The 24,034-nt window shown below is 45.1% G+C and overlaps 1 protein-coding gene across 1 annotated transcript in view; it reads right to left on the bottom strand.

Moving 5' to 3' along the window:
- Positions 1-539: 539 nt before the first annotated feature.
- The window catches only part of LOC116944887 (BMP/retinoic acid-inducible neural-specific protein 3-like), a 32,580-nt gene continuing 9,085 nt past the window's right edge, over positions 540-24,034 (bottom strand). The window contains exons 5-7 of the mRNA XM_032958746.2: positions 14,616-14,852; positions 10,808-11,030; positions 540-4,697 (exon numbers count right to left, since the gene is read on the bottom strand). Coding sequence (XP_032814637.2) covers positions 3,278-4,697; positions 10,808-11,030; positions 14,616-14,852 — 1,880 coding nt within the window. The 3' untranslated portion in view covers positions 540-3,277. The remainder of the gene's footprint in view (positions 4,698-10,807; positions 11,031-14,615; positions 14,853-24,034) is intronic.

Raw genomic sequence — 24,034 nt, 5'->3', positions numbered from 1 at the left:
GAGCCTTCATTAGACAAAGCCAATTAGCCGCGAAGAAAGTTTCGGCCAGAAAGAAATGAAAGAAGAACACGGATTCGTCACGGCCTTCGTATCCGACACAGGAGGACGGTGTGGGACCGTCCATATGGCAGGCGCATGGCAACAACGGAGAACTCTCACGTGCCTCCTGCCTAATTGTCACCTTTAAATTGTATTATGCAAAGGAACGGTATATGTTGCCGTTTAACATTTGTGCGAGTTTTTTTTTTAATATGTATTCCAATTTTTTTTTTAAACGCACCGAGAGATGCCTGCTTGGAGGAACGGTTTAGATTTGAGAACATATGCAAGGTTAATTACATCATTCACACGTCGCTCGAAGGGATGACGCTCGGTGGTCAGGAATAATGATGCAGTCGCAGCCATAGGGCGAAACACATGTCTGATAGCGCGTCCACGAAGGAGATGGAGCGATTAAATTGGCTCCTCTTGTAGGTCCTACGTGGATACGCCACGTTGGCTTTCGTGACCAATGTTCGTAATGCAGTTTTTTTTTTGGGGGGGGGGGGGGGGAGTGAGATCGCGTAAATATAAACGTGCTGTTAACCGCGACCCGACACAGCCAATTAGTGAGGCTTGTCATGTTAACAAAACGTTACAATTGGCGACTACTTCAACCCACCGGTGTGTTGGAGGGTATGTTGATTATTACAACGCAGGATGATGAGACACGAAGGCGTCTTGGGGAGGCCTTTATCCAACAGCGGATTGACCATAGCCGATGATGATAATGATATGGCGATGACTGGATTAAATTAATCGAGTTGTATGCTAGTGGCCTAGATGTCGTCTGTCTTGTGTGTACCGTGTGAATTGAGAACCATGTCAATGCCTTGTTTTGTTTAAATATTTTATTAGAAGCCATTTATCCATCATCCGACAACAGTGTTTGTTGAACATGAAACGCCATGCTTCTTTTTTTCATTAATATTTTTTTTAAATATACAAACATTCTATAAATTAATAAGTACCGTACATTACACGTTCTATGCTGTCTCATCGAAGGTTGGCGTGGTTGAATCCTAAAGCCAAGAGTGTGCCAGTTGTTGAAGCAGAAGGTGACTATTTGGACATCCAGATATTTGTGCACATTCCAAGAACACGACTGACATTCAGCTCTCTGTTGCGATGCATTAATCGTTGTGAAATGTTCTTCACGAAAGGAAATCAACTCACGGCGTAGGTTTCAACAGTTGTCCTGCACGGCTCCCAGGTGAGTTTCCCAGTCACACCACGTGTTTGATCGGCACAAAGTCCGACATTTCCCCGTGCTGGGAGTTCTTCGTGGACTGAAATCTATTCGATTATTGCGCAGGATGGCAATATGTTCGGGAGCTAAATGCCAATGTGAAGCTCTGCTAGCCACGAAGGGGACTTTAGGAGAGGGTTTTGTGACGCTTTTGCGATTCCTCCGGTGAAGGGAGATGGCAGCCTTTTATCAGAGCCCACCACCTTGTGACGTGATTACGTGTCAACCTCAAAGACAACTAATACCGTCACTAGGCGAAATAGCTGTTCCAAATAAAAATGCAGATATGGCCAGGAGAGCTGAATGCCAAAAAGGGTCCCTTTCACGAGCCAGGGACCGATTTGATGAAGTCTTTTAGTGAACCAACTCAACATCCAAGGACTATCAAGACCTAAATGTGACTTCCTGGCCAGAAACCTGAGGAAAACAGACATTGACGTTGTTGCCTTACAGCAGACGCACACCTGAACTGAATATTCAGTTCCTGACTATGTTCCCGAAGAAGCTCCCAGTACATTGGAATAAAACATCGGATTTCAGTTCCTGAAGAAGCTCCCAGCACGAGCAGCGCAATGTCGGATATCATGCTGAACAGCATGCGGTAACGACTCTAAGGCGCATCTCAAAGAGAGCCGGAAACATTTTTATCAAATGAGAAATCAATTTTCATTTTCAGTTCTGTGCTCAGCTTTGACATTTAATTGCAATTATTAATCATTTGTCTGAATTTTTCTCTCTCTTTTTCTCCTCACAACTTTAAATGTGTAATGGACGCCTAGGGGTGACCCACTTACACAAACGATCCCTTACGGCTTCGATATACGACTGAAAAGAACACATAATTTGATTGTTGTCATTAATCATTTAAACTTGGTGCATTGCTCAATTATGCATTCAGATATTTTTGACAGGAGCGGACTTGGTCCTGTTTGATATCCCGCCACAGAAGAGCATCCAGTTTTGTCAGACAATTTATAGAGCAGAATATGCTGTTACAACATTCATTACACAAATGCCAAAAATGGTCTTGATTTGACCCCAAAAAGCTCAACTGATTGCACACAGCTAGAAGCACCAAGCACACTGGGTCCTCAATAAATGCGAGATGATGCGCGATAGAGGTTCCTCTTAACTATTGCGTTTTCTAAAGTGTTTCTTTCCTCAAATGCGCACGTACAAATTCACGCAAATACTGCCAAAAAAACAACGCATCTTAAGCACAAATTATCCTACAGTCTAAACGTGTTGATTTATGTTTGGAGTATGTTTATTTCTGCGTCAAAATGCAATTTGGATATTAGCGAAGAGAAACTAAAAATTGGATGAAAAAGAAGAAGTGAATAGCATCTGCAAAAAAAAAACTCAAAATGTATCTTTGTATAAATAAGTTATTGTTTCCGATGGACTAAATGCATTTAAAAGTAGTCTGTAGTTCTGCGTGTATCATAAATATGGACAGTCTGTTTAATGTGGTGTATGCTTGAGTAAAATTAGGGTAGCCTCCTCTATTAGGCTGGTCGCACACTTACACAATAAAAACTGAAGCATTTATAAGCCCCCTGTAAACATTCTTAAGATCTGTACATGATTGCACAAAACACATGACAAAACAAACCCAATAAAAACAAAGCACTTGCTTTCTGTGTGCTACTCGAAAGATTATTAACTTGTAGGGACCAATCCCTGACAAACAAATTATTATAATCATTTCCCCCCCATCTCCCCACCCAAATTCATTAAATCAGCCAGTCATGTCACAAGCACGACAAGGTATGGCTACAGACTTGTACCAATCACTTCCCAAATTCATACGTTTGTCTCGGTTTGCAAAAGCAAAAAACAAAACCAGAGGCCACTGACATTTCCGAATAAAAAAAGGAAACAACAGCTGAAGTCCTTTCTTTTTTTGTTTTCCAGTCATTCTCGTTGGGTGCACGATGAAATTCACCGCAACAGTAGGCTGTAACGAAACGGCGTCGGCGCGTCGCCTCAGCACAGAGGCGACGTCTTGTAGCCCGCATAGCCGGGCAGCCCCGCGCTGTACGCCTGCAGGGCCGCCCCCACGCGCCCCACCTCGCCCAGGCTGAGGCGCAGCCTGTGGCGCAGGAGGCAGGAGAAAAGGTCGAGGCGGGGTCGGTCGGCCTCTTGACTCAGGGGCGCGTAGCGATTCACGCGGTCGCGCGCCTCCAGCAACAGCTGCAGGGCCTCCCTGGTCCGTTCCCGCTCCGCCGACGACCCCACCTGCTGCAGGAGCAGCGACGGCGCCGATCTCGCGGCCGACCCCGGCGACGAAGCCGCGGCGGCGGCAGCGGCGGCCGCCGCCACCGCGGCCTGCCGGTCCACCCGCCGCACCATGTCGCGCATGGCGTCGGCGTCGAAGTGCGTGCTGTAGCCGAACGCCTGCACGCCGTTCACCTTCATGTGGCCGTGGCCGCGGGCATCGGCCGGCGGCTCGGCGGGAGGCTGCTGCTGCTGCTGCTGCTCAGTGTCGTTGCGCTGCTGGCTGCGCAGGTACACGTGCACCGTCTCGAAGAGGGTCCTCCGCTCGGCGCCCAGCATGATGCTGTAGTTGTAGCACTGCGCGCCGGGGCTGTCCAGCCTCACGATCTCCCAGCTCGGGTAGCGCGAGCCCGGCGTGGCCGCTTCGCCGTACGCGGCGTTTCTGGCGCCGATTTCCTCCTCCTCCTCCTCCTCCTCCGCCGCCTCTTCCGCTTCGTCCTCCACGCTGACGGTCCCCGCCAGCGCGGAGGACTCCTCGCCCACCGGCATGTGCCAGCTCTCCGTGTGGCTGCCGCCGAAGGGGTTGACGTATATCGCCATGAGCGGCTCGAGGGTGCTGTTCTTGGTCTGGCAGAGTTGCAGGGCGATTCCCAGCAGCATGTGCACCGCGTTGGGCTTCAGCTTGTTGCTCTTGAGGGTGACCAGCATGCGCTTTCGGAACGCCGGGTCGAACCAGCTGCCCAGGCGCATGTCGTTGCTGACGAAGTTGGCGGGCACCACGAGCCGGTGGTCGCGCCGCGCCAGCAGGCCGTGGAGCTCGTCGTCGTGAAGGTCCAACTCGGGCGCCTCGAAGCTCACGAGGCGCTCCAGGAGGTCGGGGTCGGCCATCGTCGGCTCGCAGCGGCCCTGCGACGTGAGCGCGTAGCCCGGGTTGCAGGCCACGCACCTCTGCGGCTGCTGCGGCCTCTGCTGGTCCCTGGTCGGGCACACGGCGCAGGCGCCGGCGGCCCCCACAGTGCAGCCGAGGGGCCGCTGGCAGGTCGCCGCCGCCGGTGCACCCATCAGCACGGAGCCCAGCGAGGACTTGGGGCACGCGCAGGTTCCCGTGGCCTCGTGGAACGAGCCCAGCTGGCCGTTCTCGGAGCAGTAGAGCGCAGACAGCACGCGGTTCATCCAGTAGCTCAGCGGCCTGGGATTTAAAGTTTCAGGGTTAATTATTGCAGCGTATACAGATGCAATGCATTCAACCCTCCACCAATTTGCGTTTAACCACACTCGACATTTGTTCTTCCCCCTATCGTCTCTTTTTTTCCCAGAGTTCACACAAGCTGGCTTTATTTATGAAATGCACAAAGAAGCATTACGAAATGCATGCTTGGAATGACACTGAGAGACAGTAAGAGGAACACATGGATAAGAGAACATTGGCAGGTGAATGCAATCATTCAAACGGTCAAGAAACACGAGGGGACTTGGGCAGGAATGTTGCATCACGGAAGTGGATCTTAACCCCCCCCCCCCCCCCTTTGGCTCTCAATCGTAAAAAAATGCGCAATGTTAATAAATAAATATTACATTAATTAAACAAAGTAGTAATACGTGCCTGTGCTTAATTTTTATTTTCGATTTACCTTCTTAAAAAAGTGTGGCATGTCTCACCCCCCCCCCCCCCGAAAGGGGATCTCGTGCGTGCACCCCAGGTTAAGAGCCGCTGCTGTAAGGGATGATGGCCAATGGTCAAGAATATTATGCGAGTGGCAGCCAAGCAAGAGAACATGTGTGACAGGCCATGTAAAGGAGGAGATGGAGCAATTAAATCAGTTCATGTGCTAGTTGTATTATTACATCGCGCGGCTTGGGAAGGCTTTCATCCAGGACTGTATTGATCATGGCTAATGACGATGATTAACTGTTAACTATTACTCCTCCAAGAGTAATCTTTGTTGTGGACTGTGTGGCCTTTTAAACCTTTGGGCTTGTGCTCAGTAAAGGTGATTACAATAAATAAAACATTCCCCAATGTTGCTTACATGTGTTCTTTGAAATTAGAATGCACAATTGGGGTGATTTTACTGGTAATTTAACTCAAATAAGGATGTGCAATGGTTTGTTTTATTGGGTGCAATCAAAGTTATTTCAATAATCCATTCATCATTTGCCTAAAATTGTTTCGGCATGGTACGGAAATAATTTGTGTTCACAAATCCAATTATTTGACCTTAGCTTATTTTCTGGGTCAGGTGCTCTATCTTGTCTGTGGTATATTTAAACAAATAAGTTATTTTGAGACACATTTTCATCACGGCTTCAAGTGAAACAAGCGTTTCGATCACGGCTTCAAGCGAAGCCAGTGTTTCCACTGCATGTGTTTTCATTATGAAAACATCAAACTGTCATCTGAAGAGTACGGTGTCTTTTATCCCAATGAGCCATGAATCCCCACTCATCTCTAATCCTCATTATTTTAATTAGAGCACTATGCGATAGGTAAGTATGCAAATCAATTAGTTTTTTTCTCCTGCAGCTGTTCTTTATATGTATAAAAAGACAAGAAAAAATTAAAACCTCTAGTGCTCTGCAAACTTTCCGCTTATAAAACATCCTTCATGTTGCTCCTCTTTTGCAAAATTATGGTTCATCTATTCCTTTACTCAGCTAGATCTTATATATGTGATTATGTAGGACAATCATGATTAAGCTAAAGCAGTAGATTTAGTTACCAACTTTCCGTGGGTCACAAAAATACATTTTGAATTAAAACTGCCATTTTTCTCGAAAACGCAAAAAACGATGGTTTTTGGTCAAAGGGGACTGAATCGATTTCGTCTGCGAGCTATGCAAAGTAGACACTGACACGGAATGCGAAGTGAGCGTATTATGAGTAAACGGTCAGAGAATGTGTTCCTTTTCTGTCCCTGTATATGTTTTAAAAGGATAATTATTTTAAACCTTTCCCAAACAGTGACACTGCCAGATCCTAAGGGCAAGCGGGTGGTCATTTTCCTTCAGACTCAAAGAGTAAGGGCCAGAATTGGACATTTAACAGTGTGAATGCTTTAATTTCATTGGGCACTTGAGTATGTGGAATGAAAAGGTCAAAAAATATGCCAGCAGCGATGACATCAAGCAAACAGGAGGGCTCAGATGAAAACTGTCTGTCGCTATCGAAACTTTACACTGTTCCAATAACAAATATCTGAATGTCTCTGTCTGATGATTCAAAGAACACCCTTCACAAATGTGGTATTCGTTGCAGTGTACGGACAGCCACACTCAACTTTGCTTGAAGGCCATTTTATTGGATCCTGCGTACAGCATTGGACACATTTGGGTAGGGAGCCAGACTTTGACTAACCATTTTGTGGAGAATACAATGAACAAGAAGAAACGTTTTTGGGAAGTAATTTAAGCAAATCAACGAGGTGGCTCTATTGCAGAGCGAGCGCCTTGCAGTCAGAAGGTGGCGAGTTCAAATCCCGCCATAGGAACGTGGAATTTCCACCACTGGCTCAGGGCTGTAAATAGGCGATGAGCCCTGCTCGATATTCATTTGAGCAGCAAAATCACTTTGGCTTTCGAACTACAGGGGCAGACGAGTGGTGACAATGGATGATTATGATTGGGCCTCTTGCCAACAACTTATGGCAATTGTTAAGTTGAACATCATCTATTTGATTATATATAAAGCACGTGTGGCAAGAGATAGGGGAGCTGTGGCGTTGAACTCAGCTGACGATTACCAGCTCGAGCTAACACAGCTTATTTGAAAACATCACCTGATGGAAAACTATTTCCACACCAGTATTTTTTAAATTTCATTTTCACCGATGCGCCCCTTTGTAAAATGTCATTTCCAACTACGAATGCAATCTTCAACAATTCCTTTTCATTGCTCTGATGGACAGGGGTCTGCAATGTAAGATCGTTGTACATTGTTCACTTAAGAGGCTGTGCAGTGGTGAAACATTGTGATATTTAAGCTTGTTATTGTATTCTAATGTATCCCACAAAAATGACAGAATCTCAGATGCATAGATACGAGATGTATAAACACATGGAGGGTTGGAGCAGTTGAGCAATGGTTAGCACACACCGCGCTATGAAACTGAGGAGCTGAGTAAACATGTCTGGCTGTGGCTAATATCAATGGTTCTTGGTTCGTTCGGTAAAGTCACGTAGAATGGAAATAAAACAATAAAAATAAAACATAATAAAATAAAATTCTCACGACGTTTCGGCCACAGCACAAGTCACCTGAAGAAGGCTACAAGCAACCTGAAGAAGGCTACTTGTGTTGTGGCCGAAACGTCGTGAGGATTTTATTTTATTACGTTTTATTTTTTATTATTTTATTTCCATTCTACGTGACTTTACCGAAAGAACCAAGAAGATGAATCCCTGCAGTCACGAAAGCTTTAAATCGAAATTTAATATCAATGGCAAACGGTATTTGGAACCGGTTCTGACCAACCCCTTCACCAACCTGCAATGATAAATCATGGTGAAGTATGTTGATTGGCAAAAGGGCTGAAAATTATTTTGCATAACTTTTAAATCAAGATCTGCCACTTATTTCCAGGTGGAATGAGACATGAGGATAGCCATTGAGATGGGAGAGGCACAGCATAGAAGCACAACACATCTGAGCAGCTAACCCTCTGCGATAACGAAACTTCTGGTTGAGAAGATGATGCGAGTCTTCGGATCACTGGCTCATGCAAGCGAGTCTACGGTTCTGTATGGAAGTCTGTGTGAGTCTCTATACAAAAGTCTCTAATTCTTATCTTCTTAGATTTTTATCGTGCACCATTACCAAGGCACTTTACAGCAACTGTTAAATTGTACAAAGCATGATGATTTCGAATGAAAAAGTAAGTAATTGTAAGTAGGCGGTGTAGTTTTGATGATGGTAAAACATGGGGTTGATAGGGAGGGGTTGGGATAGGCCTGGTCATAGCTGGAGATGGGGGTGATAGAAAACTGGGGGGAGAGGCTGAAGATCAATGGGGCATCATTCCAGTGGGAAGACAAAAGGGAAAGGAGGCTACCCGCGACTGAGTCCTCTGTGTAAGCCTATGGGTCACACGAGTGTAAGTTTAGGCTTTCAAGGCAAACAATTGGGTCTGCATGTAAGGGTGGTGGATGTGAACGAGCGAAGAGGTACGGAGTAGAAGCACGTGGGGGAACGAAGATCCGATCAGCTGACGCCACGTGATAATGGAACTCTTTGGGCGAATAAAACGAAGAGTAGACTCACGGAGACCTCCCAATCTGCGTGTGATCAGTAGCTTTCAGTGATCGTCTTTCTGTGCGACATTGCGAGGAAAGTCAAGACTTGCACGGGTGTATTGCTTGCAGCAGGAGACGGCAAACGCGCAGATGATGTACGGTTCGAGCGCTTGAACACCAACCCCAGCCCAAGGCCAGCACGGCATGCAGTGCAAATCCACATTTATATATTTATTTATTTATATGCTCATGGCATATTGGGGAAAAAAATAAGTACATTTTTATGACAAGAATATTAAAGATTATCCCGCGATACCAACGAATAAACCCTCTTGTTTACACGTCCATATGTTTTGATTAATTTTATGAGTAAGACGATGGCTGAAACAATACATTCGAGCGAACCAAACAACAACAAAAAATATCCCCGGCTCACCCCGTGGTTGTTTCATGGCTTTGCCAACAAATGATTCACAGACACCGAAATGAAGAACGTTTCCTCAGCTATGTACATGTGCACCCTGGACCGCTATTTATGCGAGCGCAATGCTTGGGGTCCGCATGCCAATGATGCCGTTTGTTTTCGTGTTCTATTGCAATCTTACACTTGAGCACGCGGCATCACACACTGCATCACGGATATGCTTCTCATGAAGAAATGAGTTTTCCTTCACGATTGAAGTATGACACCGAATACTTAAACATAACCTTGAATGGAATGACTGAAAAGCATTCGAATAATTAAATACAGTATTTGGAAGGGCTCGTTAAATTGGCTCTAAGTTACGATAGACGATGCAGGTACAGTATGTATATAAGCGACTTTTACCTATTCGGAATTTAACTGCTAACAAATCTCAAGACATTGCACAAAGTTATTTTAATACCAAAGGAAAATAAGGTTGTGGGTGGCTGGGAGATAAACCAACATCACGGAATTCTCATGCCACTGACATCACATGCAAAGAATGATACTAAACTATTTTTACTTTACCAGGTAAGGCCCACTGAGCTATACAGCTCTTTTTCAGAATCGACCTGGCCAAAAATGTTAGCTCAACGAAGTGGGCGTATCGTGTGGAAATTTATAGCAGCCAAATAATGTAAACATGTTGATTCTAAATGTTTTGGGAAAAACCGGAGGACCTGGAGAAAATTCCCCACGACCACAGGAAAAACTCCAAATATACAGGAGGCATCAGGGTCGGGATCGAACCCACGACCTCTTGCTTACCAGGCGAGGTAGTTAACATCTCACCACAGGGAGAGAGAGAGACACGCAAACTCCAAATATACAGGAGGCATCAGGGTCGGGATCGAACCCACGACCTCTTGCATACCAGGCGAGGTAGTTAACATCTTACCACAGGGAGAGAGAGAGACACACAAACTCCAAATATACAGAAGACGTCAGGGTCGGGATCGAACCCACGACCTCTTGCATACCTGGCGAGGTAGTTAACATCTCACCACAGGGAGAGAGAGAGACATGCAAACTCCAAATATACAGGAGGCATCAGGGTCGGGATCGAACCCACGACCTCTTGCATATACCAGGCGAGATGCCTGAATGAGCTGAGATGCCTGAATGCATATAACTGACTGATATCACACCCATTCAAATGACCATGAGCCGTGCCCCTGGCCCTGTTTGTCTTCCAGGTCCAGATTCTGATAGTGCGAGGCCAGCGTATCATGGTTTGGTTTTAGATCGGCATCACAAATTACCGGTGGTAAAACCACCCACATGGTTAAGGCCCCACGCCAGATTGGCTCGGATGTGCCAGTAGAAAACGGGTGTCAGGGGGCGAGTGTCAACAAGAGATCAGGAACAAAAACCCGTCCGCACATGGTCTCGCCAAAGGGGACGCTCGCTCTGAAACCCGGGCGTGCTCACCGATCATCACCGTCAATGATGCAGACTTGAAGCCTATCACAGGAGGCCTGGCTAGGGGCGACGGACCCCGACACCTGGAAGGAACATTTGAATCGGTGGGCCCCATTGATGGCTCTGCGATCGCTATTACGGGGTGATGAGGGCAGCATACCAGCCCGCGTCCCCCCACATACCGCTCTGCTGGCAGGCGGATGGCCGGGTTGATGGGGCAGCGGCGGCTAAGGCTGTAGAGGCGGTGGACAGCTCGACTGATCTTGGCCTTCACGGCTTGCAGGCGGCCCCGCACGACCCCGAGGCGGGCCTGCAGCGCGTCGTCCCGTGTCCAAAAGCGGAACACCACCGACGAGTTCAAGAGGTGCTCCGGAGGCAGCCGCCGCACAAACGCCTTGAACTCCTCTGCGAATGAGTGAGTGGATTTGTTTGTTTGTTTTGCAGAGAAACAAGAAAACAATGAATGTGGCGGAGTTACAAAGTCCGCGGTTGATCAGCATTTACAAATAGAAAGAAACATATAAACAAAAAAAACACCGCTCAGTGGTAGTTTGCAAATACAAATTTCCTCTGGATTCTTAGAAATTGCTTTTTCAACTTAAGAGGCAATTGCGGTTCGGGTACATTGTGAGATCAGGTAAAGTGGCACTGCAATGCAAGAAGAATATTTCCATAGTGGTTGGTAAAAATTGCTCAAAAGTAGTAATATGCTAGAAATTCTACCATTGAGGACACGTCTTTGAAAAAAATTACGTTACGACTCATTGAGTTTCCCACAGGACAAACAAATTGGCTATTTTGAAAACAGCATTCATTATTTTTGTAAGTCAAAGTTGTTTACTGTGCAACTGAGCAGAGTCCATCACTCGATGTTCTCATCTCGTGTTGATAGCCCTGAGCCAGTGGTGAACATTTTTGCTTTTGACAAAATCAGCCTATTTCATCTCCTCTTGGAAATATGGTTAAGTCTGGAAAGTTCTTGGATGGGTGACCACCAGGGCTTGATTGTTATTTTATTTTAGGAATGGGACTATGAGGTGACCAGGAGATAGCGGTATTCAGCATTACATTTTCACATCTACGTGGGCTTTACTCTGGAGTTTCCGGTTTCCTCTCACAAGTTAAACATCCAGTACTGGAATTTGCCAAACATTTCAATTCAGGACACAATGAAAAATTGTCTAAGACCCGGGTGAAAGCTTTCCTGGGTAAATAATTAGCACTTTTTCAAAGGAATGGGCAAGTCATTAATTACCACGCATATTCAGTGTTGAGCTACCCACAAAGTGTTACCAATTTTATCGACGATGGAGGTATGATGGTCAGAGTTTTGCCTCCAACGTGTAATGCATTCACAAAGTTATGGCTGTGAGCTCTACACTCTACCACCGTGCCACCCAAATAAACTTACACATCTTTGTTTAATAAAAGGTAACGGTGCAGCCTTGCAATTACCTGATCACATGACCGCTAATCAGACAAAACCACTGCACCCTGGCAGCATCTCACGAATTGTTACCATAACAAAATGTAAAAGTGTGATTGTTACCGGCTGCTGTGCAAAACACTCTCCGTGCGATGATGCAATCATCGACGGCAAAGTCAGGAGGATGTGCATATTGTCCAGAAAAAAAAATCGGGGTCCCATATCGACAGCTCCACTCGACTATGATTGCGTGAAATAGTGCACTGTGGAACAGACGCACATCAAGGCAAAAGTATGATCGTTTTTCAACAGCTGGACTGCCGTAATTAACGTGAACCTCTGCAATTTAGCGATCGCGTTGCAACGCAAGTTTAACGTATCGGTAGATAACCTTAACATCAGCATAAAGCAATGGAGCACATCCAGTTTTAATTACTATTGTTTTATTTATTAATTAATGAGCTCCTAGGGAGCAGGCGAGAGCAGTGTTTTTGTGATGTATTACCGCAGTTTCATCCCCACAGATTTCGTCCCGCAGCTGTGGCTGCTGGTAGCCGTGATGCGAGCGCCGGCGTTTGCCTTTCGAAACGGGATCTCCCTCTCAAAGTTGGCCATGAATATTTCATTCGGGAATAAGCGTGCGGGGAGAAAGGGGCCGTTACCTCGACGTGCGGACAGATTTAATAATGATGTCAAAACACCTGGAGCATATCACAACCTCTCCTTACCGTCTATGCATTTCAATATTAAAACGTTCACTCATTAGCCGATAAAACCCCTCAAATGAACATTACGTCTGCGATCGAAACGTCGTGATATTGTTATTATTTTGATTATTTTTTTCTATCTACGTGGCTTTACCGAAAGACCCAAATAATATGAATATTACGCTCTAAGTTTGGAAATTGCGTTAAACTTTGTCATCGTCATCGTGTAAATTCTATACTGGCGTGTAATGGCAATATGGTGCAGGAGCTAAATGCCGATGTTGAGGTCTGCTGGCCACAATTAGTGGGGCTTTAGGAAAGAGTTGGTGTACTTTTGCTATTCCTCCTCCGTTGAAGGGAACACAGACCACAGTGGTTTAATTGTGCAAATGTGATCTGCTGCCCCAAGGAGAACATTCACTATGGGTGGGACTAGCCTATTGCAGTGTGGAGGGGCTTTGATGGAATACTTTTGGACTTCCACCAGGTAAGGCCCACTGAGCCACAGAGCTCTTTTTCAGAAGCGATCTGGTCACGAATGATAGTTCAATCAAGCGGCTGATCACGTGGGAATTCGTAGCAGCCAAATGTTCGAAACGCACACGTCGATTCTAAACGCGGAGGGAAAAGTTGGAAAATCCAGACAAAAATCCACACGAGCACGGGGAGAGAGACACGCAAACTCCGAACACACAGGCGTCAGGGTCGGGATCGAACCCACGACCCCTGTCTGCCAGGCGAAGTAGTTAACATCTCGCCTCACACCACACACCCCTTAAACATATATACTAATCGAGTTATTTCGACAAACGTAAAATCATACCAACACAGCACACAGTGATGCACTTGTTAAAAAGCCCGCGTTCGAGGTGAACAACGCTTTGCGGGTAAATCACACAAAATAATGACAGTAATTAGAGACATAAGCGCTACCTTGCCATCGTTAAAGCACGGTCTCCGGCACTTCTGATTCTAAGTCATCAATTATATCACCGTACGACAGTTGTCTCAATGAATACTGATTGATGCTGGTACTTACCACTGAAGACAAACGATCCTGAGCCGATAACAAATTAAAATAATAAATTAAAGCTATGCATGATTTGGGCAGGTCCCTTGAGTTGCTTGGGGCCCAAAGCAATGGCTGATGGCCGAGTCACCCCTGGCCCAGTGTTGTGGCACTGACTCTCACACCCCACTTGACATGGACACAAGCACCCACACATCATTCAGCAAATAATGTGTCATTAGATACTGTATAGTGCACTGCACTGTGAACCCGTCGACTGAGAATGTTCGATTCCCAGCCAACGGCTAAGATCACCATCAAGTGATATCTGCACCAGTTATGGGTGCCCCCCACACCACCTCCCCCCCCCCCCCACAATTTCACAAACCTACACATTGACCAGCGTGGTGAAGTATGGTCAAACAACCACATGCCGAACATGGCGTGGAAAGGCCTTCATCAAGCAGTCCATTGACAAAAGGCTGTGCATATTAACTTGCAGTCACTGTGGATAACCATTAAAATCGCCCGTGAAATATATGAAAGTAGCTATTGTTATTTTCGGATGCGTTTTCGTTGTCGTCGACAGAGCTCCCAGCACGTGGGGTAAACACGTCACACCAGATCGCTCCGAGCAAGACGCTGCACAACCCGAGAACACGGCCCGATAGCCGTGCTACGGCAAACAACAGGGAAACGCGCCTGTGCAACCTGTATGATGGAAAAATGATAAGGAACTAAATAAATAACCCTCCACTCAAAGACGGACAGTGGGGGGGGGGGGCGGGGGGGCGAGCTAATTACACGCATTGTGGAGTGATCTGTTCTTTTTTTACACGCGACCTCACCGGATTGCGTGAAGTCCTCTTGGGTCTGCTCCAGGTCTTGCCCAAGCTTGCGAATGGCGCTCTCCAGCGTGGCGATGTCAGATTCCGGGCAATTACAGTTGGGGAACTTGGGCAGGCAGAGGCAGGCGCATTCGCCACCGTGGCATCTGTATTCCCCCTCGGCATTGCACAGCAGGTAGCCGAGGGCCGCGCGTACAAAGCGCTCGCGAATGTAGTCGGGCAGGATCGTCTGCAGTCCTGCGAAGGATGAAAGGGCAGAGTGGTGCGTGGTAGGGGGAGGGGGGTTTAGACGGCGTTTTGGAAATGTAATAATCGTATGTATAGTCTTGGCGTGTGCGCTCGACAATTAAAAATGCACGTACGTAATTTTTTTTGACGAAAGCGGCAAGCATCTAACGCTGGGGTCGCTCGTGCATTCCTCAAGTGAAACTGCAATTTCCTGGGAGCTTTCGTCAAGTTCCCGGCGTCCCTCGACAAAACGAGTGAGGAGCCTCCTCAATTGGCTCCTAATTGGCTCCCATACACGATTGTCATCGGTCTCCCAGGTAGGCTTTAGCCTTAATATAAACACGTCGCCCGGGAGGTCCGCTGCTGTTGGGGAGAGGAGAATGCTCACGATTTTTTTTCTCACCTCCCCATACGTGTATAATGAACTGACCTTAAACTGACGATTGCCAAGGCGATTGCCTTTATTGTTTACGAACGTTAACCGTGACCATATGAAGGAAAAACAAATGCGTGTGTGTGTATATATATACAATGTTTTTTGTTACAATAATATCGAATGTTATTTTCTTAATTCGAAGTGCATTTGATTTAAGAATGCATTTTGTGTATATTTACACCTGCATTCAGGGATGCGTGTTCGCATTGATTATACAATTACATGTTTTGTGTTTTCAACAGGCGACGGACGGCTAGTTTTTTTGCATGTAGGATTGGCTGGGAAACTGCACGCCGCTCTCTCAACGTTTTTTTTTTACTTTTGGGCAGTTTTCAAACGTGAGCTTTTGGGCTCATATATATAAAATCAGAACACAAATGTATACGGACAATTAAAATGCATTTGTGTATTTAAGACCTCCAATGAAGACACACGAGAGGAGACAACATGTCTTAGGTAAATGTCCACAATCATTACAATGTGATCTGGGTAAATTGACTGTGGGGAATATATCATCATCTGCGGACGAGCGTATATGCTCCCCTAGGTGGACTCAGCCTCATGAGTACCTGGTGCAATGTGTAAATATTGCCACTTGGATACAAAGGCGGCCGGGCGTGGTTCCTTGCCACCCACCTGCTCATGTGCCGTGCCGGCCTTCATAGCTGCTCTCTAACAGCACTTGCCCCAACAGTCTATCAAGGCTATACGGGGGATCTTTGTTTTTGGCTTTGCAGTATAAGCGCTATGTGCTATGAACCTGGCAACCTGAGTTTGATTCCCAGCTATGGCTATCAGCAATTAGAGATGTCTGAACCAGCCCTGGGACTTACAATGGGCAGGAATATATAATGAGTATCAATGGTGCCCATATTGCAACGAGAGATAATTTTAAAAATATGCAAAAACATTGGAAGATAACATAAATAAGTAAACAAACACTAAGTAAATAGCCAAGATTAATTAAGCATGGCTACTCAATAAATTCGTAATTAAAAGTTAGCCGAGCATAGCATATCATCACAATCAGTTGGCAGTTAATTAGGAAAGAAAATTGTGAAACAGATAAATGGCAGATGCCTGGCAGGGAAACAGAGTAGGGACAAAGGCTGCAGAGAAATTACGAGAGTGATCCATGATGAGGTTATTAACCCCTTCCCACCACAATTCCCTGAGCGCCGTGATTTTAAATACCGAATTACATCGCCGAGGCAAGACGTTTTTATTTCCTACCTCCCAATTTCACGAGACCGCAACACCTGCAGCCGTGGTTCTGTCCAGATATCTATTCAGCTCGCATGTATGTTAAACTTCGTTCGCACCGTACGTAGCAAACCGTGATAATCGGAGGTGTTGGGGAAGACCAAACTAAATACAAAAATCAGTTCTAGAGAAATTAGTTTTCAATTTAGATTTTAAAGTGCACAGCTCCAGTGGCTTCTTAATATTGGAAGAAAGAGCGTTCCAGACTACTGCTGAAGCACATCTGAAATCGTGCAATGTGGTTGTATGTCTTTGTTTGATGGCCAGCCAAAAGCCACTGCAAGGATGACTGGAGCTAGCGTGATGGTTTACGCTCCGTGATGAAATCAGCAAGGTATTGTCCTTCATTTGTGGCAAGGACTTTGTGTGTAATGAGTGCGACCTCACAGTGGCACGCTTTACAACAACAACGACGACGTCACCCATCACGGAACAAGAAATGGAGAGAGACAAAAGATGCGCCGGATTTGACAACGGCGAAGAGTGATCTTGAACCAAGAAGGGGTGAGCAGTAAATGAAGCTGTCAAAAAGCCCCAAGGCGAGGCGGAGAGAGGTGGAGAGTTTATCATTTGGGCCCCCTTTGCCTACGAGAGAAGTCGGAAGGGAACTAAGGAAAAATGCTGGCACGCCACGTTTTGGGATTAAAACATGACCGGCCACTGCAGAGATTGGCGAGCAGTCAGGCTGCTCGTTATTGGATTCAACGTGCTCCAAATTTTAAGGCCCTAACTCCATCGCTCGTGAACATTGAGCCCAAGGGCACAACACACATCCAAATATACTGTAGCGTGTTTGTGGAAACTTTGCAGGAAACCACAGCAGAAAATAAACTTCCAGTCCATAAGAGTGATTATTAAAACGTGAACTCAGGGCCCAATGCCTGCCCACGTTGACAAAGCTGCATGCTGAACGCGACAGTAATTAATTGTAATATCGTGTAAGGTTTTTTTAATCTAACTAATTGTATTTGTAAGGTAAAGGTGAAGCCCTGCAAGCCCTTGATCGAGAGTGCTCCTCTAGATAGCATTTGGGCTGCTGTTCGGTGCTGGTTACATATCTGGGAAGAGGTGGGAGTGCCTAAACTTTTCGCCACCGGACACTACCTGCCAATCACCTGCCCGTGCTGTATCCGGTTTTATTGCTGGGTGGACAGAGGTGTGGAGATTCAAGAAACTCGCGCCATCATATCAACTGCTGCGCCTGAAAATCTAATTAAATCGGAGACCTCTGGATTGAAACTCCAGTGTGCTTCTTACCAATGCACCACAACAGCTTTCCCAAAAAAAACATATACAGTGAGGGAAAAAAAGTATTTGATCCCCTGCTGATTTTGTACGTTTGCCCACTGACAAAGAAATGCTGAGTCTATCATTTTAATGGTAGGTTAATTTGAACAGTGAGAGACAGAATAACAACAAAAAAATCCAGAAAATCGCATGTCAAAAATGTTATAAATTGATTTGCATTTAATGAGGGAAATAAGCATTTGACCTCTCGGCAAAACATGGCTTAGTACTTGGTGGCAAAACCCTTGTTGGCAATCACAGAGGTCAGACGTTTCTTGTAGTTGGCCACCAGGTTTGCACACATCTCAGGAAGGATTTTGTCCCACTCCTCTTTGCAGATCTTCTCCAAGTCATTAAGGTTTCGAGGCTGACGGTTGGCAACTCGAACCTTCAGCTCCCTCCACAGATTTTCGATGAGATTAAGGTCTGGAGACTGGCTAGGCCACTCCAGGACCTTAATGTGCTTCTTATTGAGCCACTCCTTTGTTGCCTTGGCCGTGTGTTTTGGGTCATTGTCATGCTGGAATACTCATCCACGACCCATTTTCAATGCCCTGGCTGAGGGAAGGAGGTTCTCACTCAAGATTTGACGGTACGTGGCCCGTCCATCGTCCCTTTGATGCGGTGAAGTTGTCCTGTCCTCTTAGCAGAAAAACACCCCCAAAGCAGAATGTTTCCACCTCCATGTTTGACGGTGGGGATGGTGTTCTTGGGGTCATAGGCAGCATTCCTCCTCCTCCAAACACGGCGAGTTGAGTTGATGCCAAAGAGCTCCATTTTGGTCTCATCTGACCACAACACTTTCACCCAGTTGTCCTCTAAATCATTCAGATGTTCATTGGCAAACTTTCTTGAGCAGGGGGACCTTGCGGGCGCTGGAGGATTTCAGTCCTTCACTGCGTAGTGTATTACCAATTGTTTTCTTGGTGACTATGGTCCCAGCTGCCTTGAGATCATTGACAAGATCCTCCCGTGTAGTTCTGGGCTGATTCCTCACCGTTCTCATGATCATTGCAACTCCACGAGGTGAGATCTTGCATGGAGCCCCTGACCGAGGGAGATTGACAGTTATTTTGTGTTTCTTCCATTTGCGAATAATCGCACCAACTGTTGTCACCTTCTCACCAAGCTGCTTGGCAATGGTCTTGTAGCCCATTCCAGCCTTGTGTAGGTCTACAGTCTTGTCCCTGATATCCTTGGAGAGCTCTTTGGTCTTGGTCATGGTGGAGAGTTTGGAATCTGATTGATTGTTTCTGTGGACAGGTGTCTTTTATACAGGTAACAAGTTGAGATTAGGAGCACTCCCTTTAAGAATGTGCTCCTAATCTCAGCTCGTTACCTGTATAAAATACACCTGGGAGCCAGACATCTTTCTGATTGAGAGGGGGTCAAATACTTATTTCCCTCATTAAAATGCAAATCAATTTATAACATTTTTGACATCCGTTTTTCTGGATTTTGTTGTTGTTATTCTGTCTCTCACTGTTCAAATAAACCTACCATTAAAATGATAGACTGATAATTTCTTTGTCAATGGGCAAACGTACAAAATCAGCAGCACGTAGTTTGGTTCGAAACATTTCCAACAAAACCATACAAACTTAAAACGCAATGTGGAATATCTGGGCGGCTTAGTGACTTAGGTCACAGTGTCAGCATCGTGAATGTGCAATTTGTGCAATCCAGAGCTCACGCCCCGGGGTGGTACAACAAAAACACAGAACAACAAAAACAACAGTCTTCTACGTCGGAAATAATTTGCATGGTCAGTGGATTTCATGGCTGTGCTTTAGTCAATGATGACAATTTTGCACACACCAATTAAAAAAAAAACTTTTTACGAATTGTTTACGATAAGTTCTGATGCGGCCAGACATTACTTCAACAACAACAATATCTGGCTCTCAGTTTTAACCCACTTGCGCCAATTGCCTCACAGTCAAGTGACAATTTATATTCGTTGAGGTCTCTTGCAGAGCAGTGCGACCTTTCGAGTTGGAGAACACAGAAGCGGCGAAATCCCTTCAGGTGACTGCTGTTCAACAAAGTAGGGAGCAGCAACACCTTTGCACCGGCTCTTGCAACCAGGAGTATTCATTTTTCAAGTTCTGGAATTTAGTGAAATTAAGCGCAGTTAAGATAATGTTGTTAATTTATTTATTTAAGCAGTTACTGGTGAACGGACTGAGACCATCAGACTCGCTGCACAGGTAGCCACCCCCAGTCAACTCAGTGCTCTAGCCTTTGTGCCAGACTGCCTCCCATGGAAGACAATCTTTTAGCTGGTGTAATACTGGGTGAGTTGGACACGGTTCACTCGCTTCCAATGAAACTGTTTAAAATTTGTTGATCGTAATAAAGAGGTGGATCAGAGCAGGTGAGATAAAAAAAAATTCAGAAGCTGAACTTGATAATAAATTGTAACGTGCAGATGTGCATACATTTATTTTTCGAATTGCGTACTACCTGCTACGACGTACGGTTCAGAGACACTGTCATTAACAACAACAAAAATAACAAATAATGCACCAGTTTCAGGTCGATGAAAAGATTGCATGCCAATGTATAAAATGTACCACGTGTACGCACGCACTTATGCAGGGCTAGGCTTGTATGGACTTAATTTACTGTATGATGAAGGTGAAAGTGATGGTGCAGCTCATCGAAGTGGCTTGCATCGTATTTGGGAATTGATAGTCGCCAATTAATAAGATAAGCACACGATTATAAATGTGGAGGGAAAAATTCGAGGACCTGGAGAAAATGGCACAAAGCCACCACGGAGAGGGCACACAAACTCCAAATAAATATAGGGGTCAGGGTGGAGATATAACCCACGGCCTCCTGCGTACCATGCAGGGGAGATAACAAATCGCTATCGCGGTGCCCGAAGTCTCAGCGTGCCGACCTGCAGAGACTGCGTCCAGTTAACAGGCCGCCCGACAGCTGTAGTGCACGGATGTTTGTTGTTGCCAGCAAAAACCAATAAGGAAGACCCCCTGACCTTAGCGACTGCCAATAACATAACAACAACTATCAATAGTGCCCCACGACAAAACTCGTGACGGCGGACAAGTGTGAAATGTGACGGTTTGGTAATGTGATAATTGGGGCCGGCGTAGAAGCAAGCTGTGGCTGACCTTAGCATGAGGTGTCGATAATACTGAGGTGGCTATCAATAAACCTTCAGTCAAGGTGCTTTCGAGTGTTTGCTTATGAAATTAAATTTTCGGCAAATGAGTTTGGATACACGGGTCGAGGGATGCTGCCGCGGTTGCAACGGTTAGCGCGCTAAACGCTGCAACAGCCGCGGTTCGATTTCCCAGCTTGGCAGTTGAGACGATGGTGCAAGTTTGTTAAATCCCCACCATCACGGTCCACCCAGTAGTGGGAAAGGAGTCGCCACGGACAGTCGTTCGGCGGGTCGTGTGTGCGCGTGTGCGTGTGCGCTCCCTCCACTTCAAAATATGTCTGGCCAGTGTGGAAGAGTAGGCCAAATACTATCTAGACGGGGTCTCCAGAAATCCTTCGAGTGGAGGCCCTTCCACCAGCAGTGGCGTGAGCAAACGATTGAATGGCTGCACCGTTAGCTTTTACTTTGGAAGAAAAGCGAAAGCAGGTCGGAGATGTAATTTATCATAGAAAAAATAATGTTTTATTTGAGTGCGTATCACCTGCTAATACATATGCATCAGGAAATGCTAACACATAGGTAAAAACAAATAATGGAAAAAGAAATCTCAAAAGCACATGCAGGGAATTATATTGAGAGGTAAAATCAGGAGCACGTGGATGATGACTGAACAACAATGAGAATCACAGATATCATCATAACCGTGGAGATAAACAAGTGAGCTTGGACAGGACACCTCACGGATAGAAAGGATAATGGCCGATCGGCGAGACTACTGACAGTGTGGCAGCCACCAGTGGGATCACACTCGAGAGTCCATCCGCCAGAGAGATGGAGCGATGATATCAACTCATGGGTGTAAGCGAGATCGTTCGTGGCACTGTTGGACTACTGGAGCGGTAGCAACGTGGAGGGGCCTTTACCCAGTCGGGGCGAAATATCACTGCAGAGGAGGAGGAACCAAGCCCCCCCTCTCTCTATATATTTAAGGCCTCGACACAGAGGCGTTGTCTCTCTGTGTGTCTATGTGTGTGTCTCTCTCTGTGTGTGTCTCTGTGTGTGTCTCTCTCTGCTGATGTGTCTCCGTGTCTGTGTTTTGTTTCTCTCTCAAATTTAACAATCTTTGGAAGATTTTAATCAACCAGGTACGGTGTTGACTGTTGTGTTAACCGACTCTCTGTTTTGTGTCGCATTATATTTCTAAGTTTACTAGGTTTGTTTTCTCATTCATTCTTACCTGATGACGGTTGCTTGTGTTGCAAATGAAACGTCGTATTCTATTATTTAATTAATTTTCTTTCTACGTGACTTTACCGAAAGAACCAAAGAGTATTTTAAAGATGTTTTAAGTTGTAATAAAACTTAAATTTGACAGGCTTAGATTACTAGTGACCTAGATATGAGAGCAAACGCTTCTATGCCTTATTCGAGCTTACCGGACAATATAAAAAGTGCACATTACCTACAGTACACGTACAACTCCTCTTATTTGTAACACGATTATCCCCTATTTTTCATTATCCTCAAGCCATCATTAATCTGCCGAAACTCAAATTCACACAACAACGAAATCCCTGGATAAAAGGCGTCACGTGGATAAGTCACCCAGGGTTATGTTCCCATATAAGACAAGTTATTGTGATGATCAGACGTGTATAGTTAGGTATGCCTATAGTAACCTTCACATCAACACAGATAAGTGCAATTTCATTCGCGTTTATATTCAGTTACATTTTATTAAAAGTAAAACAAATCTGAAAATTGATTAAACTTTATTGCATGTTACACATACAAATGGAAAACCTAGCTTAATTATTATATAATGCACAACATAATTTAAAATGTTAAAAACCCAGCGCCATAATTGTCATTATGATGTACTTTCATTGAAAGAACATGATAATTTACCATGCAAATTGAATTTAATTGAAAATGCTCAACAGCTTCACCCCATTAGATAAATTTCCGAGAATATTTGGTTAAAAAAATACACGTAGAGAAAATTCATTCTGTATGTTTAAGCACAATCAGAACCCTTAGATTTGTTATTATGATACTTTGTTTTGCTCTTAAAAACACGCGTATGTTCAAATGCAAGATTCGGAAAGCAAATTGCTTCGTGGCTACAGTTGGGGAAAATAAACTAGTTATGGACCTTTTATTTTTTTACCCATTAGCAATTCATTGACTGCAGCGTTAATTGGATCCCTTTAGCTAATTACCCATTCCCACGTCATACATCAGAAAACCAGGAAACACATGAAAGCTAATGTGCAAATGACGAGACGTCAAACTCGGTGCACATTATGTGGCTTATTTTGATTTTGGGTCAAAGAACATTCCACATCTATCCATGCTGTTCCCACATCCCGTCTGTGTGGCTATAGATTTAAAAGAACCAATGTTCGCCACGACCAGCAATGAGATTAATTGACTTTTATATATAATGAGCATGACTAAAAAAAGTTAATAGCCAAAATCACTGAACACAGAATGCTTTTATAAATTGCTTCACGACGCTTAGGTTGTATTACTTGTGAACACGTTTCAGAAAAAAAGAACGGGAAAACATTAAACTTACTTTGTCCTCATTTTAACACGTAGGCTTTCGCCACCAATATTTTTAAAAAGGTTTTTTTGCGTTAGATTGCAAATTAATTGTCCTCATTACTGCTAAGAGTACTGTAACATAATAAACGTGTGCATGTGTGTGTGTACAGTATATATAAACACGATCATTATGTATATGTAGGATGCGCAATGAACCCAGCAATCTGATTTTGAATCCCGGCCATGGCTAACATCATTGGCAATTGATATCAACACTCGCCACTGGTCTCTCCTGGGCTGATTCAGCCATTAAATGGGTACACGAGATGGTGTGTAATTATACCAGCACTGGGCAGAAAAAAGTGGTGGCTACACCATCCCCGAGTGTGCCATGCCAGCCTGAATAGTTACTCACCAACAGCACTTTCCACAATAGTCTATTCGAGGCTATATGGGAGATCCGTGTCTTTACATAGTATAGGCATGTGCACGTTCTTTACACTTTGAACGCACATTTGGAGT

The sequence above is a fragment of the Petromyzon marinus genome, chromosome 22, assembly GCF_048934315.1.
Source record: "Petromyzon marinus isolate PM22_M1 ecotype Great Lakes invasive population chromosome 22, UKy_Petmar_22M1.pri1.0, whole genome shotgun sequence".
Classification (NCBI taxonomy): Eukaryota; Metazoa; Chordata; class Hyperoartia; order Petromyzontiformes; family Petromyzontidae; genus Petromyzon; species Petromyzon marinus.
This window is presented reverse-complemented; position numbering and strand designations above follow the sequence as displayed.